Consider the following 16,875-nt stretch of genomic DNA (forward strand, 5'->3'; position numbering starts at 1 on the left):
AAAGCTGAGTAAATAGTGAAGTTACTGTGTTATTTCCAAGTCTGCAGGCCACAAACTAAATAATCTCTACTTTTTAGCCAGCAGATGGGTAAATAGCAGAGCAAATTCACTATTTACCCGGCAGCTGGCTAAATAGTTGCTCCTGTTTTGGAAACCTCTTATTCCACCTATTTCAGATTGTGTTTGGCAATTAATTTGCTTGTAAAGCATGCATTACAAATTGCACAACATCACACATTTTCACCACTGTGGTTTGTAGTGAGTGCATACATTTGATTTTGTATAATATGCATGTACGTATTCAGCAATAACTATGGAATTGTACAGTAAACAATGACGATTGTATGTGATCCTTGCCAAATGTTGCAAACATACCTGAAATGGTGTTGCTGATACTAACAAAAATCTTTTTAAAATCTTCAAAGTCATTCCAGGAAAATGTAAACATTTCAGCTAAATGATTTAATCCGAGGTTTGTTATCCTAAAATGAAAAAATAGGTCCAATTCAGAATAATATTCAATAGGAGTCTCAGTTTTCAGCCTAAACTGTGAACAATCTGTTCCTGTCTCCCCATATATGGTGCACAACTATCTGATTCTAGAAAATGTCTTCTCTGATAAACATCATTAATGGATGGGTTGCACACCTTATCTATTGCATAATGTTCATTTTCATCGTAAATATCACAAAGCGTGCTCGATGGTAACATGCCTAGCCCCAATGGCACGTGATACAATACATCGCAACTCTGGGACACTGCAAGGTGCCCCAAACCATGGCACAATAGCTGCTGCTTGTGCAGTTATTATTATTCATAGTTCGCCATTTTAAACCTTTTCATTCCATATTTTTAGGTTTTCATCCTTGTTCTTAATAAACCATTTTTAGTCTGCATGCAAGGAAATGCCAATTTCCTGTGTTTCTCATATTCCTGATGGGCCATCCGAACCTCTTCTGTCAAAAATCCGTGCTGAAGCAGATTCCATCGAAAAGCAGTTTATTGGCAACCCAATGCATTTCGGGCCTCCATGGGCCCTTCGTCAGGGGTAACTGGAAAATAAATTAATCATGTATTGAAATACTCTGCGCCAATATGCATATACATTTTACATGTTCATCTGTTATTTACTTATTAAATGCAATAATCTAGCAATTGAATGACACACAGTGCTGCAACTGGACATATAAACTAGTCCTATCGTGATTAGCATACATTAATGAATGTGATTCTGGTCGGGTCTTATCAATTTACTTATGCGTTCCCCAAATCTCCTCTTAACCCATAACTATACGAGTACAATGTTCTCACCCCGCTTGTGCTAAATTCCGCGTAACCTTTTTGTAAGACACTCATCCCTAAACATTCGGTACATCTAAATAATTCAAAACTGGCTGCCCGCTCTACCTCCTTCCATATTGTGTCGTGCACATAACGTTATTTAAGTGCTATGGGTTGTTTCCTTAGCTTCATATCCAGCTACTCGAAGCATTTCACATCGCTATGATACATAATATAAATAAATTGAAACGCCAGTGTACTTGCAGCCTATCTTTCTGAATATCCTCATCACGTACCTGCTAACAAATATCCAAACGTTTCTCTCCGTCTTCAAAGAAAAGTATCCCTCTGCATTTCTCACACACCAGAATCACATTCATTAATGTATGCTAATCACGATAGGAATAGTTTATATGTCCAGTTGCAGCACTGTGTGTCATTCAATTGCTAGATTACTGCATTTAATATGTAAATAACAGATGAACATGTAAAATGTATATGCATATTGGCGCAGAGTATTTCAATACATGTTTAATTGATTTTCCAGTTACCCCTGACGAAGGGCCCATGGAGGCCGGAAATGCATTGGGTTGTCAATAAACTGCTTTTTGATGAAATCAGCTTCAGCACGTATTTTTGACAGAAGAGGTTTAGATGTCCCATCAGGAATATGAGAAACACAGGAAATTGGCATTTCCTTGCATGCAGACTAAAAATGGTTTATTAAGAAAAAGGATGAAAACGTACAAATATGGAATGAAAAGGTTTAAAATGGCGAACTATGAATAATAATAACTGCACAACCAGCAGCTATTGTGCCATGGTTTGGGGCACCTTGCAGTGTCCCAGAGTTGTGATGTATTGTATCACGTGAATTTGGGGCTGGGCACCTTACCATCGAGTATGCTTTGTGATATTTACGATGAAAATGAACATTATGCAATAGATAAGGTGTGCAACCCATCCATTAATATGTTTGCAAGTTACTGGTCCTACTGGGGTAGCACACACACCGAATGGAATATATGGGATTAACGTTGAGGACGCTACTTCCACATGCAAGGCGGAACATCTGATTTCATGCAGCAAGTTTATTTTTAAGGAGAGTCAGAAGTAATTTGGAATCGCATCATCTAACATGGGACAATGCTTTAAATTGTAAATCTCACGTTGGCGTACTGAAACGGGGTTGTTTGTATAAAAACATGTTTTTTGAGACTTCTAATGTGGTGACGTTTTTTCGGTATTAGCATGCATCTTGGGAATTGTAGTACGACAGTGAGCACGAGTGATTAAAGTGCCACAGGCGGTGATCACTTTGCAGGAATGGGAGGGCTGATTAGGGAGGAGGGGCAATTGTTGGGTTTAAGAACAGGAGTGTGAGAAATGCCAAAAGTATTGAAGACGGAGAGAAACGTTTGGATATTTGTCAGCAGGTACGTGATGAGGATATCAGAAAGATAGGCTGCAAGTACACGGGCGTTTCAATTTATTTATATTATGTATCATAGCGATGTGAAACACTTCGAGTAGCTGGATATGAAGCTAAGGAAACACCGCATAGCTCTTGAATAACGTTATGTTCACGACAAAATATGGAAGGAGGTAGAGCAGGCAGCCAGTTTTGAATTATTTAGATGTACCGAATGTTTAGGGATGAGTGACTTACAAAGAGGGTTACACGGAATTTAGCACATAGGCCCAAAACTTGCAAAAGCGGGGTGAGAACATTGTACTCGTATAGTTATGGGTTAAGAGGAGATTTGGGGAACGCATATGTAAATTGATAAGACCCGACCAGAATCACAATAGGAATAGTTTATATATCCAGTTGCAGCACTGTGTGTCATTCAATAGCTAGATTATTGCATTTAATAAGTAAATAACAGATGAACATGTAAAATTTATATGCATATTGGCGCAGAGTATTTCAATACATGTATAATTGATTTTCCATTTACCCCTGACGAAGGGCCCAGGGGGGCCCGAAATGCATTGGGTTGTCAATAAACTGCTTTTCGATGAAATCTGCTGCAGTACGTATTTTTGACAGAAGAGGTTCAGATGGCCCATCAGGAATATGAGAAACACTGGAAATTGGCATTTCCTTGCATGCAGACTAAAAATGGTTTATTAGAAAAAAGGTGAAAACGTAAAAATATGGAATGAAAAGGTTTAAAACGGCGAACCATGAATAATAATAACTGCCAAGCAGCAGCTTTTGTGCCATGGTTTGGGGCACCTTGCAGTGTCCCAGAGTTGTGATTCTCTGATAAACAACCATTATATTTTGTCTCAACTTCACCATCAAATAAGCCTGTAGCAAAGTAGACACCACTTGGCCCCAGGCAAGCAGAGATAGGCCCAAAGGGCAACCACTTCATCACTTACAGACCTTCTAAATAAAAACAGAGAAGGCATACAAACCCAAGCATGTGAATCAACAAATCTTCACCATATAAGATGGGTGGAGTTGCCCAGGTCAGATTTGAAAAACTTTACTGGGAGGTTTCTCAAACCATATACCGAGATGACCCAGGTGACACAAACAACCTCACTCTGAGACCATCCCAAACCATGAGTGGTTCCAAAAGGCAAAAAGCCCAGCAAACCATAATCAGGAAGTAAGGAGAGGGTATGCAGGCTTTGAATAGGATTACAATAAGGTCTGCCACAGCAGGCACCCTCCCAAATAGTAAATAAAGTGGAACAAGGGTCAGACATATTCCTGCTCTGGTTGAAGCACAGCCCAGGAAATAATCTTAATGGCAAATACATGATATACAACATGAAGAGCACAAGTCAAATTATTAAATGATTTACTGAGTTAGGCAGGCTCTCTTAGCAATGAACGGAGGAAATGTACAGCCCAGACCCCTTCTTATGGGTGAATGTAATGGGAGGAGGATCATAATCAAGCCAGGAAACGGACTATTTCAACCATTTTTTTTTCATTAAGTCATTGCCCTGTGAGAGCCTCTGCACTTCACATCCCGGATGCCAACTGTCTTTTCTTCCCTCACATTCTAGGATTTTACAATACACATTTCAGCTGGAAGATACTATCTCACGTGCCAGTGATATGCACTTTATGTCTTATTGGAGTCAGAATGGGTAAATCCTTTCTGTTGGATGAGATACACTTTAACTCGTAAGGACTGAAATAAGGAAGTTGGATGAAGAGGTAAAGCTGGTGAAAGGTCACAGACACATGGGGGTCGATTCTGATCCGGTAAAATCCCCCACGATTCGCCGTACGGATCGGTATTCCAGTACGATTCGTACACCTACAACGTCTCCATACGTATGATCAAGTACGATCCTAACCCAAGCAGATCTACGTACGATTCGTACTTAACACCATACGACCAAAAAATAAATACGATTCATATCCGGGTCATGAAGTATGCGCCGTCCGTACATAAACAGGCAGCAGTTTCCGGCCCAGCAAGTACGATTCGTGTCAGTGACAGTCTGTACGACCCTATTCCTACGGGAACTGAAAACGTCCGTAAAAGTAGATCCGGCCCGACCCGCACTCCGGTACGCGACAGACACGCCATGAACCCCATCGACCGTGTCATCCCAGTCCTGTACTCCTACGACCTGGTGCATAGAAACCGACGACGGCGCATACGGTGAGAACAACATACCGCAACAACGGAAGTGTACCTGTACGGTGCATCACACGCTCGCGTATATCACCATTGCAATAGTGATACGAGCCGCACACACGCCATCAATGTTGGGGTATGGTGCGTCATACGCTCGCGTATATCACCATTGCAATAGTGATACGAGCTGCACACCCACCATCAATGTTGGGGTACGGTGCGTGGCATCTGAGGGGTGGGTGGATATGACTCCCAGCGCTGCCCAGACACATGAGGGGTGGGTGGATATGACTCCCAGCAGTACCCAGACATAGGAAAGGTGGGTGGATATCACTCCCAGCATTTCCCGGACATGAGAGGGGTGGGTGCACAGGACTCCCAGCAGTGCCCAAACATGAAAGGGGTGGGTGGATTTCACTCCCAACAGTGCCCAGACATAGCAGGGGTGGGTGCACAGGACTCCCAGCATAGGCCTACAGTATGGGGTGGGTGGGTCAGCAGTGCCCAGACATAAGAGGGGTGGGTGCACATGACTCTCAGCAGTGCCCAGACATGAGAGGGGTGGGTGGATATGACTCCACGCAGTGCCCAGACATAAGAGGGGTGGGTGGATATGACTCCTAGCATAGGCCTACAGTATGGGGGTGGGTGGATAGGACTCCCAGGGTTCTCAGACATAAGAGGGGTGGGTGCACAGGACTCCCAGCAGTGCCCAGACATGAGAGGGGTGGGTGGGTATCACTCCCAGCAGTGCCCAGACATAGGAGGGGTGGATGCACAGGACTCCCAGCAATGCCCAGAAATGAGAGGGGTGGGTAGATATAACTCCCAGCAGTGCCCAGATACATGAGGGGTGGGTGGATATGACCCCCATCAGTGCCCAGACATAGGAGGGGTGGGTGGATATGACTCCCAGTAGTGCCAAGACATAAGAGGGGTGGGTGCACAGGACTCCCAGCCTATGCCCAGCATAGGCCTACAGTATGGGGGTGGGTGGATATGACTCTCAGCAGTGCCCAGACACATGAGAAGTGAGTGGATATGACTCCCAGCAGTGCCCAGACATAAGAGGGGTCGGTGCATATGACTCCCAGCAGTGCCTAGACATAAGTGGGGTGGGCGGATATCACTCACAGCAGTGCCCAGACATAAGAGGGGTGGGTGGATATGACTCCCAGCAGTGCCCAGACATAAGAGGGGTGGGCGGATATGACTCCCATCATAGGCCTACAGTATGGGGGTGGGTGGATATGACTCCCAGCAGTGGCCAGACATAAGAGGGGTGGGTGCACAGGACTCCCAGCAGTGCCCAGACATGAGAGGGGTGGGTGGATATCACTCCCAGCAGTGCCCAGACATAGGAGGGGTGGGTGCGCAGGACTCCCAGCAGTGCCCAGACATGAGAAGGGTGGGTGCACAGGACTCCCAGCAGTGCCCATACATGAGAGGGGTGGGTGGATATCACTCCCAGCAGTGCCCAGACATAAGAGGGGTGGGTGGATATGACTCCCATCATAGGCCTACAGTATGGGGGTGGGTGGATATGACTCCCAGCAGTGGCCAGACATAAGAGGGGTGGGTGCACAGGACTCCCAGCAGTGCCCAGACATGAGAGGGGTGGGTGGATATCACTCCCAGCAGTGCCCAGACATAGGAGGGGTGGGTGCGCAGGACTCCCAACAGTGCCCAGACATAAGAGGGGTGGGTGGATATCACTCCAAGCAGTGCCCGACACATGAGGTGTGGGTAGATATGACTTCCAGCAGTGCCCAGACATAAGAGGGGTGGGTGGATATGACTCCCAGCAGTGCCCAGACATAAGAGGGGTGGGTGGATGTGACTCCCAGCAGTGCCCAGACATAAGAGGGGTGGGTGGATATGAATCCCAGCAGTGCCCAGACATAAAAGGGGGTGGGTGGATATGACTCCCAGCAGTGCCCAGACATAAGAGGGGTGGATGCACATGACTCCCAGCAGTGCCCAGACATGAGAGGGGTGGGTGGATATCACTCCCAGCAGTGCCCAGACATAAGAGGGGTGGGTGCACAGGACGCCTAGCAGGGCCCAGACATAAGAGGGGTGGGTGGATATGACTCCCAGCAGTGCCCAGACATAAGAGGGGTGGGTGGATATGACTCCCAGCAGTGCCTATACATAAGAGGGGTGGGTGGATATGACTCCCAGCAGTGCCCAGACATAAGCGGGGTGGATGCACAGGACTCCCAGCAGTGCCCAGACATAAGAGGGGTGGGTGGATATGACTCCCACCAGTGCCCAGACATAAGAGGGGTGGGTGGATATGACTCCCACCAGTGACCAGACATGAGAGGGGTGGGTGCACAGGACTCCCAGCAGTGCCCAGACATGAGAAGGGTTGGTGCACAGGACTCCCAGCAGTGCCCAGACATAAGAGGGGTGGGTGGATATGACTCCCAGCATTGGCCTACAGTATTCGGGTGGGTGGATTTGACTCCCAGCAGTGCCCAGACACATGAGAGGTGGGTGGATATGACTCCCAGCATAGGCCTACAGTATGGGGGTGGGTGGATATGACTCCCAGCTGAGGCCAGACATAGGAGTGTTGGGTGGATATGACTCCCAGCAGTGTCCAGACATGAGAGGGGTGGGTGGATGTGACTCCCAGCAGTGCCCAACAGTATGGGGGTGGGTGCAGAGGACTGCCAGCAGTGCTCAGTTATAGGGGGGGCATTATCATCATCATACAACAACGACAAGGGTGTATGTTTACATCCCTAACCTGTGACAGTCCTGATAGTGCCATAGTAACACATCACTTACAGTAGTGTCCCACTCCACGGAGGATGGATTTCTGTCACACACTGCGTGACACACCACATAAGATATGAAGTGAAAAAGTTCCAGATGAAATAAAGGAAGCATATGCATTGTTGAAAATGAAGCTGTCGCCACTGAAGTGGGGTTAAAGGAATGCCCCACTATTTTGGTGTTTATGTGTAACACATGCAGTGTGGGCTTGGAACGAAAAACAGTGAGCACGCCACTTGAAAAAATTGGGTTTAAAAGGACAAGTAAAATATGGTTGAAAAACGGTGTGCAACCGGTTGTTATGTGAAATTGTCGAATTTAGCCCCAAGGGGTTAGCACCCAGCAAAAAATTGTACTTTCAAAAAGAAATGAAGAGGAAACATGGAACACTTCATGCAAGGCGGAAAACCTTGGTTTACCTATCAAGTCTGTTCTGAAAAAAGAGTCAGTTGAAGATGTGAAATAATTAATAAACGCTGGACATATGACCAATACACTGTGGACAGTTTCTTTATCAATGTTTTAATGAGACAGTATGTGCTGCAGAGGCCTGGTTAGCTGGAGCAGTGGCAACATATATATTGGTGTTTTATCATGTCATTAGAGGGGATTATGGGAGATGTAGGTTTTCCTTAGAGCGTTCGTTCAATCAGGTGTAAATTAGTGAGTATAATGAAGGGGCGGGTCACAGTCACGATGGCGGGAGCTTTGTATTTAAAAGAGGGGGAGTAACGAAGATGGGAGAGCTTCTTTTTTCACAAAAGAGAGGAGGAGGTTTGCAGTCGAGCAGGTACGCTGAACGTGAAAAGTTGAGAGATAAGAAAAAGGAAGGTTAAAAAGAAGGAGTGACTTAGAGATGAGACGGTAGACTGCGGGGAAATATAAGATTTGGTTGAAAGGTGAAGGGAAGACTGTGGGAGGAAGAGGGGGGCGGGAAATAATTACGGAAGAAGAGCAGAGAGTAAACCGTGTTGACCCGAAGGGAGGGTGAAGATGTTTAGAATCATTGATTGAGCACATGAAGGGGGAGATGTTAAGGTGGTGAATTAGACTGTAAAAGGGTATTTAAAATGCTACATAAAGGATGTATTAGAATTGCATTTATGGATGATGTGCAGTACAAAACGATAGAGATTACAATCAATTGGAGTTCATGGTTTCAAAAGATGGTTGCTAATATATGTCTCATTGTTATTTACAGTATTTTCCCTGACGAAGGACCAAATGGGTCCGAAATGCATTGGATAAATAAACAAACTGCTTGAAAGGAACCATGCTTTTGTACGTGTTTTTGGTTGAGAGGTTCGGATGGCCCGCCAATACATGAGAACCCTGGGAAACTCGCATTTGCCTTGCATGAGGAGGAGTTTAAGAAGGATAATTAAATGCAAAGTGATCATGCAGCGCATTACATAAGGATTAAGATATGAAGTGAAAAAGTTTCAGATGAAATAAAGGAAGCATATGCATTGTTGAAAATGAGGCTGTCGCCACTGAAGTGGGGTTAAAGGAATGCCCCACTATTTTGGTGTTGACATCATTCTTATAGACCACGAAAACGCTACCAATGATGGCCCTGGGCTTGGTTTGCTCAGCCCCCGCGGTTCCCATATAATCCTGGCACTGACGTGAGCACGCTCTCTTTTGCCTGACTGTGGTGCGGTAACAGACAGAGTGTTGTCATCGATTTTACTACAAACTCATTGCTCGAGCAGAGGAGGACTCCTGATACTCGACGTGGTGTCACTACTGCTGCTGCCCAGCCACAATACCATAGGTGCGGAAGCGGCGGCACCCGCACCCAAAACACCCCAGACCCAACAAAACCGCAGCCTTTGAAGACACAACAAAAGACGACAGAAGCAATAGTAAGAGAAGCCGTCACAACATCAGCCTCCGATGTAAATTGTATATGCATGATGCTATTTTTTTCTCCATCATATGGCTCTCCTACCCCTCAATGGGTTTAAATTGTATGCACATACTATAAAAGTTTCTTTCTGTGTCACGAGATCCTATACACCTCGGGCAGATTTAAAATTACTGGTGCATCCCTGCATATCGGCAGGGATACACCAGTAATTGTGCGCCGCAGCTCCGCCACCCTTGATGCGCCCCATTTACAATGCGGCACACCATGGGGCAAAAACGGCACAGATGCGTCACGCATCTGTGCCGTAAAAGCGGGACATTGCTGAAGTTGCATCGCAAGCACATCGGATCTCCAGCAATGATCAGGTGGGCCCTATGTGCACAATGCTGCGTCAATCCTTACGCCTGCTTAAAGCAGGTGCAGGGCTTTGACGCAGCATGGGCCCAATAGTGACTGAGTGAAATCTTGTAGATTTTTTGGGAGGCATTCCTGTGCCGGAACGCCTCCCCCTGCGATGGTACGCCTCTTCTGGCGCAGGGCTTTACAACGTGACGCATCTGGGAGATGCGTCACGTTGTAAACACCCCGCACCATGGCGCATCTGTTGCTCCGCAGCTGCGTCATAAAAGTGACGCTCGGCGGCGTAAAAGCGGCGCAAGGGGCTTGTAAATCTGCCCCCTCTAATTTTATAAATTATGCCTGCATACATTTCTGTGTCGTATTTCTGTCCTACCTCACGTGCTTAGGTCTCTATCGTTATTAATTGTGCATGGGAAACAGCCGTTACAACGCAAGTTTTACAACGCACTACCATTACAACACTACTTTTACAACGCAGGATCCATTACAACGCATGCCTTTACAACGCATGACATTACATAGCAGATGCTAATATAACGCATGCCATTACAACGTAAGTATATAATTTTATTTTATATTTTATTTAACATTATTTAATTAATATTAAAAATAAATAAATATATTAATTTATGTATTTTTATAAAATAAATTAAAAATATTAATTTAAGTAATTTAAAAAAATAAGTATGAGTATAGGAGTATATGCTAGGTTTGGGTTATGGGGTTCAGGGGTATTTTTAGGGTTCAGGGCTAGGTTTGGGTTATGGGGTACAGGGGTATTTTTAGGGTTCAGGGCTAGGTTTGGGTTATGGGGTACAGGGGTATTTTTAGGGTTCAGGGCTAGGCTTGGGTTATGGGGTACAGGGGTATTTTTAGGGTTCAGGGCTAGGTTTGGGTTATGGGGTTCAGGGCTAGGTTTGGGTTATGGGGTACAGGGGTATTTTTAGGGTTCAGGGCTAGGTTTGGGTAATGGGGTACAGGGGTATTTTTAGGGTTCAGGGCTAGGTTTGGGTTATGGGTACAGGGGTATTTTTAGGGTTCAGGGCTAGGTTTGGGTTATGGGGGTACAGGGGTATTTTTTAGGGTTCAGGGCTAGGTTTGGGTTATGGGGTACAGGGGTATTTTAAGGGTTCAGTTTTTAAAAAAACGACTTTAAATAAATAAAATTAATTAAATTAAATTAATTAAATTAAATTAATTACAATTTTTAAAAAAAGATATACTTACCTATACTTACGTTGTAATGGCATGCGTTGTAATAGCATCTGCTATGTAATGACATGCGTTGTAAAGGCATGCGTTGTAAAGGATCCTGCATTGTAAAAATCGCATTGTAATGGTATGCGATGTAAAAGTATGCGTTGTAATGTCATACATCCATTGTGCGTCCATGATGATATTTTTTTTCTGCGTCACGAGGCCTTCCTAGGCAAGCCCGGACTGGCTGTTGTGTCACTGGGCAATCCCACGATGTGCCGCAAGGTTGGGGGCCGGTTTTGGGCCCCTGGGGGCCGATTTTGTTACAGGGCCTTTTTTGCGGCAAAATCGGCCCTGTAACAAAATTGGCCAAAAACCGGCCCCGGCAAAGAGCTCGGTCGCACCTCCAAACCCCCCTCCCGGGGGAGGGGTTGGGGGGGGGGGCGGCCGAGCACTTTGCCAGGGCCGGTTTTGGTTCCCAGTCCGGCCCTGGTCTCAGGCCTCCATTCTTATTGATCTTCCTTTGTTGATCTTAAATTTGGTTGTAATGTAAATCTATTCATGATTGCATTTTAACTCTACAGGTATGTTTTAAGAAAATGGACATTCTTCTTAGTCCGAGAAATACTGGCTGTCATTGGATAGATTTCGACAACTTTAACAAAGACAATCGTTCATGATTCCCGGAGTAACAAAATTCAGACCTATCAAGGGTTTTTATTATATTGAAGGTAACTTTTCCCTACAAAAAATGTTCCCTATCTCTATATTATTTATTACATTACAGAAATATAAAATTGCCAATATACTTTCTCTTTATGAAAAAAAAAGCAAAATATTTAACATAACCATTCGTATCTCTCTAAAAAGATTTTCCTACAGCAATTGAACCGTCCTGACTATGACCAATTGCAGTTACTAGTCTTAATAGCTTACACCCAGATGCATCAAGCATTCATTTCGCGATTCCTTATTAGCGAAAAATAAGGACTCACCAATAAGTCAGCGGAAGACTTGGTTCGTATTTGTATAAACAACCTGTAGGATATTTGGACGAGCATGGCTGCTGATTGGTGTGACGCAGGGGCCAGAGTGAATCTGATTGGAAGGCTGCATATAGAACAAACCGAGGTAAACAATAACAACCTCGAGGCTAGCGTTAGGTTTTAAGTTACTGGTAGGAGCGCGGCCATGTAGGCTTAAACGTTAGAGAACAGTAACTTGAGATAGCATAGTTGGTTGTTTTACTTTTAACAAATATAAATTCTCCGCTCATGTAACACTTGATGAGATGAACGAGCGGGGTCAGAACGAAATACGCAATTCTGATTGGCCGCTGGAAGGAACTGCTCACTTTTGATTCGCACAGAAGGAGCCGGATATGCTCTATGACTGAATGTTACTTTGAGCGAGGTGCAAACGGAAACGGTGTGTAGCGGACCAGAAAGAGAGCTACACTTGGGATTTGAGCGCGAAGGTTAAGGACACTGATTGGTTGCTTAAGGGGTTAAATACCCGGAAAGATAGATAGTTATTTGCACGGAGGACTTTAGACATGCCCGTCGCCGCTGACTGAGACTTCCCGGATCTTGAACGTTTTTGATGGTGAAATAAGGTAAATAGAAGGGGTGATTGGATGTATTTGGACAGCTTTAAACCTATGAAAGGTAGTGACTGAGAGTTGTATTCTTGGTTTTATTTTTTGTGTGCATTAGGTACTACAGGAGAGAGGAAAAAAACGAGGTGAGGTGATGGTTAGCCCTATGAGTAATATGAGTGTTGAAGCAGTAAGCATGTCCATGAGATTTGGAATGTATATCTATATATACATGTGTTTTTCAGACCTATATAGTAAATAGAGAGATTGGTGATTGGATGAAATGCTGAAGGGAATTATGGATATTGAAATGGTAAGCTCAGACTAGGGGCTTATAGTGGGAGCCACATGCTAGTACATGGTAATAGGGAATATATATGGATAGTGAATTGGTAGACATTATGTTATGTCTTACAGACACTTTAGCAGAAGACGTGGAGAAAATAAAGGGAAGTTGAGGTCCTGACTTGGAATATTATTCACTATAAAGGTGAGAAACTAGTGGAACTGAGGTTAGGGGACATGAGAGTAATACTCAGCAATAATTAACTCTTTATCACATGCACCATGTATATTATTGGGATGTTTTCATTGCAGATATTGAATTACGATCAAAAACTTATTGCTAACGAGGACTGGAGAGATATATCCCACAAAACTGATCATTTTGAAAGGTAGGCCTTTCACTGTTTTTGGGTTACACCATAGTATGTGTTGATTCTGTGAGGCTGGGATATTAGATCTTTGAAGTTCAATTGAATACTTCAGACTGCCAAATAGGCAGGGGTTGAGGTATACAGCATCTATGAATATGGCTGAGATACCCGCCACCCCCTCTCAACACAATCCCCAAGGATGGTAAACCGGAAACAGTTCTGAACTTTTGGAAGGCGGGAGGGAGTTACCCTCCCGGCCGTATTTATTAAAATATGAAACAAAATTAAAACATTAAAATAACAGTTTCATATCATGTACAATTTCATTTCCACATTACGATGTTTTGGCTAACCTTAACATATTTCTAATACAAAGGTTTTCCTAGCCGAAACTAACATCCTACCAATACATTTTAACTTGAAATTGTACATCCTAACGTTAAGGGCCAACGGCAAGGTCGTAACCGGTGTCAGATCCCTAACCAGAAATACACCCTCACATGTGAGGGACGACCGCACAGAGGGCTGTACCTCATGTGCACATACCAATTTCCCTTGTCTTGACGGGGGCCCCAATTAACTCGACGCCATTTTATGGTCGTCCGAGGACTCGTGTGAGGTGTCTAGAAGGTAGCGTAGACCCCCCTCCCCACCCCACACAACTTACCACATCTGCCGTCGCAGATGTCCTGGCCCCGGGAAATTCCCAGGAGGGGCCTGTATCCCCTCCTATCCAGGGAGGGGCCTTGACCGCCTTCCCTTTCCTTTCGGCGTCCCATCCTTAGAAGGGTCCGCCTCCCCGTTGAGGGGCCAATGGCCACCTCACCCCCGGGCGCTCCCATCCGTAATGGGTGACGCCCCCCCCATAGGGATCTTCCAATTACTGCTCACCGATCATGACCTTACCGCCCGACCGAAAAATAAATACGACATTAACTAGCAATCCTAAAAATAAAAAAACAATAGATGCTCAAAGTATAACTCTTAAAACATTACCTATCAACACTGTGCAAAATACTTTATTCGATAAAAATATACTGCAAGTGATCATCCACTTTATTGCATACTGAATCAAAACTTTAATCACAACAACCTGTAAGAAAGTTAGAGTTACCACATCAACTTTATTGCAAAAACCGATTGCTGTCTCCAGGGGCTGGTGGGTGGGTCAAAAATGGCTCTTCGTTCCGTCTCGAGCTCACGTGCAGCGGGGAGGTGCAGCTTCAGAGCACAGGAACAAGAGGATGCTTCTTTGGCTTGTTGCTCCTTTTATCCTTCTTCGGGCGGGCGTAAACCCGCCTCCGCCCGCCTCCCGGGGCGTGGCTGGCGGCTTCCGTGTCTAGGACAACCCACTCTAGGGCGGAAAAAGCACGCCCCGGCTACGCCGCTTCGGGCATACCAGCCGAGAGTCGCCTCCCGCCCAAGATGGCTCCCGGGGGGATCGGGGTACTCCACCATACGTTCGGGGGGACCGAGTGGTCGCCCCTTTCCATATGGCTGAGATACACGCCACCCCCTCTCAACACAATCCCCAAGGATGGTAAACCGGAAACAGTTCTGAACTTTTGGAAGGCGGGAGGGAGTTACCCTCCCGGCCGTATTTATTAAAATATGAAACAAAATTAAAACATTAAAATAACAGTTTCATATCATGTACAATTTCATTTCCACATTACGATGTTTTGGCTAACCTTAACATATTTCTAATACAAAGGTTTTCCTAGCCGAAACTAACATCCTACCAATACATTTTAACTTGAAATTGTACATCCTAACGTTAAGGGCCAACGGCAAGGTCGTAACCGGTGTCAGATCCCTAACCAGAAATACACCCTCACTTGTGAGGGACGACCGCACAGAGGGCTGTACCTCATGTGCACATACCAATTTCCCTTGTCTTGACGGGGGCCCCAATTAACTCGACGCCATTTTATGGTCGTCCGAGGACTCGTGTCAGGTGTCTAGAAGGTAGCGTAGACCCCCATCCCCACCCCACACAACTTACCACATCTGCCGTCGCAGATGTCCTGGCCCCTGGAAATTCCCAGGAGGGGCCCGTATCCCCTCCTATCCAGGGAGGGGCCTTGACCGCCTTCCCTTTCCTTTCGGCGTCCCATCCTTAGAAGGGTCCGCCTCCCCGTTGAGGGGCCAATGGCCACCTCACCCCCGGGCGCTCCCATCCGTAATGGGTGACGCCCCCCCCATAGGGATCTTCCAATTACTGCTCACCGATCATGACCTTACCGCCACAGGCCGGATAGTTGACCGGCTATCCGGACCCCCCACAAAAAACTCCTACCTAAAGGTCATGCTGTAAACACTTTAGCCAGGCTACGAAGTCTCCTATGAGTAATGCATTCCCCACCCGAGACAAATGGACCCCATCCTCTAAATACATACTGTCCCCCTTGATACAACCATGAGGAATAGAATGCAATGCACTTGAACGGAACAGTCTACCCAATTTTTTGTTCACTTTCTTCACCGAGTGATTTATAGCAGACACCGAATTCGCCCCTCGCCACACTTTACGTGGAATCATATGGGACCATGCAATTGTGCACCCTGGAACCCTTCTCGCCAACCAACTTACTGTGGAAAGTATTGCCTCGAGAAGAAGTCGTCTACCAGTGGTCACCAAATCATTGCCCCCAAGATGCACTATGATTATAGATGGCGGTGACCTTGTCCGCCCTAACAAACCCTCGAAAAAGGATTGAAACTGGTCAATAGAGAGCCCGCCCCTTCCGTAGAAGGTCACCCTGTACCCGTATTCCCCAGCTATGTGAATCATGTCACCTGCTTTGAATACGTCCGCGGCACGCCTCACGTATGAGTGGCCCACGACCCACACCACTTTTTCCGCAGCCGGTGATCTGTGACCGCTGGTTCCCAGGTGTCGGGTCGACTGCACAGTCCGCCCCGCCTCGTAAGCTTGCGAAACTGTAAACCAAACAAAAACAAGAAGCGTGAGTACATGATATCAGCTTCACAACATGTGCAATCGCACATACCTTTTGTAACAATTCGAGGACCAACGCCCCAATTGCTTCACTTTTTCAACACTCAGACCCCTGGCTGTAGCCTCTGTAGCAGCCCCTATCCGAAAGGAATGGGTCCCAAACTCGCCGGGGTTCAAGCCCGCGGCCGAAATTGCCATTGCAAGCACCCGCTGGAACTGAAACCTCGTCAGTGGGGTGGCATCAGCGTGTCTCAACAAGGTCCCCCCCCATGATGCCGCCCTCTGCGCTAAATATTCCTCTACGCAAACAACAGGGCACATGGGAGATCCGGGAATCCGATGTACAACTACGCAGTCCCCGCTCGCACCCTGATCGGTCTTGGACCTGGCAAACGAGACAATCATTGTCTCCCCCTTATACTGAATGTGCTCTCGGCACAGTCCCCCCACCGTATCCTGCTTGTTCCTCGCCACTAGTTCGCTTACCCGCATTGCCCCATGGAATGCTAATGCAAAAGCGGCCCGGAATAACACAGTTTCATACTGGG

At 45.9% G+C, this 16,875-nt stretch overlaps 1 protein-coding gene across 1 annotated transcript in view; it reads right to left on the reverse strand.

Annotated features, from left to right (window-relative positions):
• LOC147711652 (polyunsaturated fatty acid 5-lipoxygenase-like) overlaps positions 1–16,875 on the reverse strand; it is a 977,760-nt gene that overhangs the window by 734,423 nt on the left and 226,462 nt on the right. Inside the window, exon 5 of the mRNA XM_086922317.1 lies at positions 376–482. Within this exon, the coding sequence (XP_086778443.1) occupies positions 376–482 (107 nt within the window). The remainder of the gene's footprint in view (positions 1–375; positions 483–16,875) is intronic.

Source organism: Lissotriton vulgaris, chromosome 5 (genome assembly GCF_964263255.1).
Source record: "Lissotriton vulgaris chromosome 5, aLisVul1.2, whole genome shotgun sequence".
NCBI classification, from domain to species: domain Eukaryota; kingdom Metazoa; phylum Chordata; class Amphibia; order Caudata; family Salamandridae; genus Lissotriton; species Lissotriton vulgaris.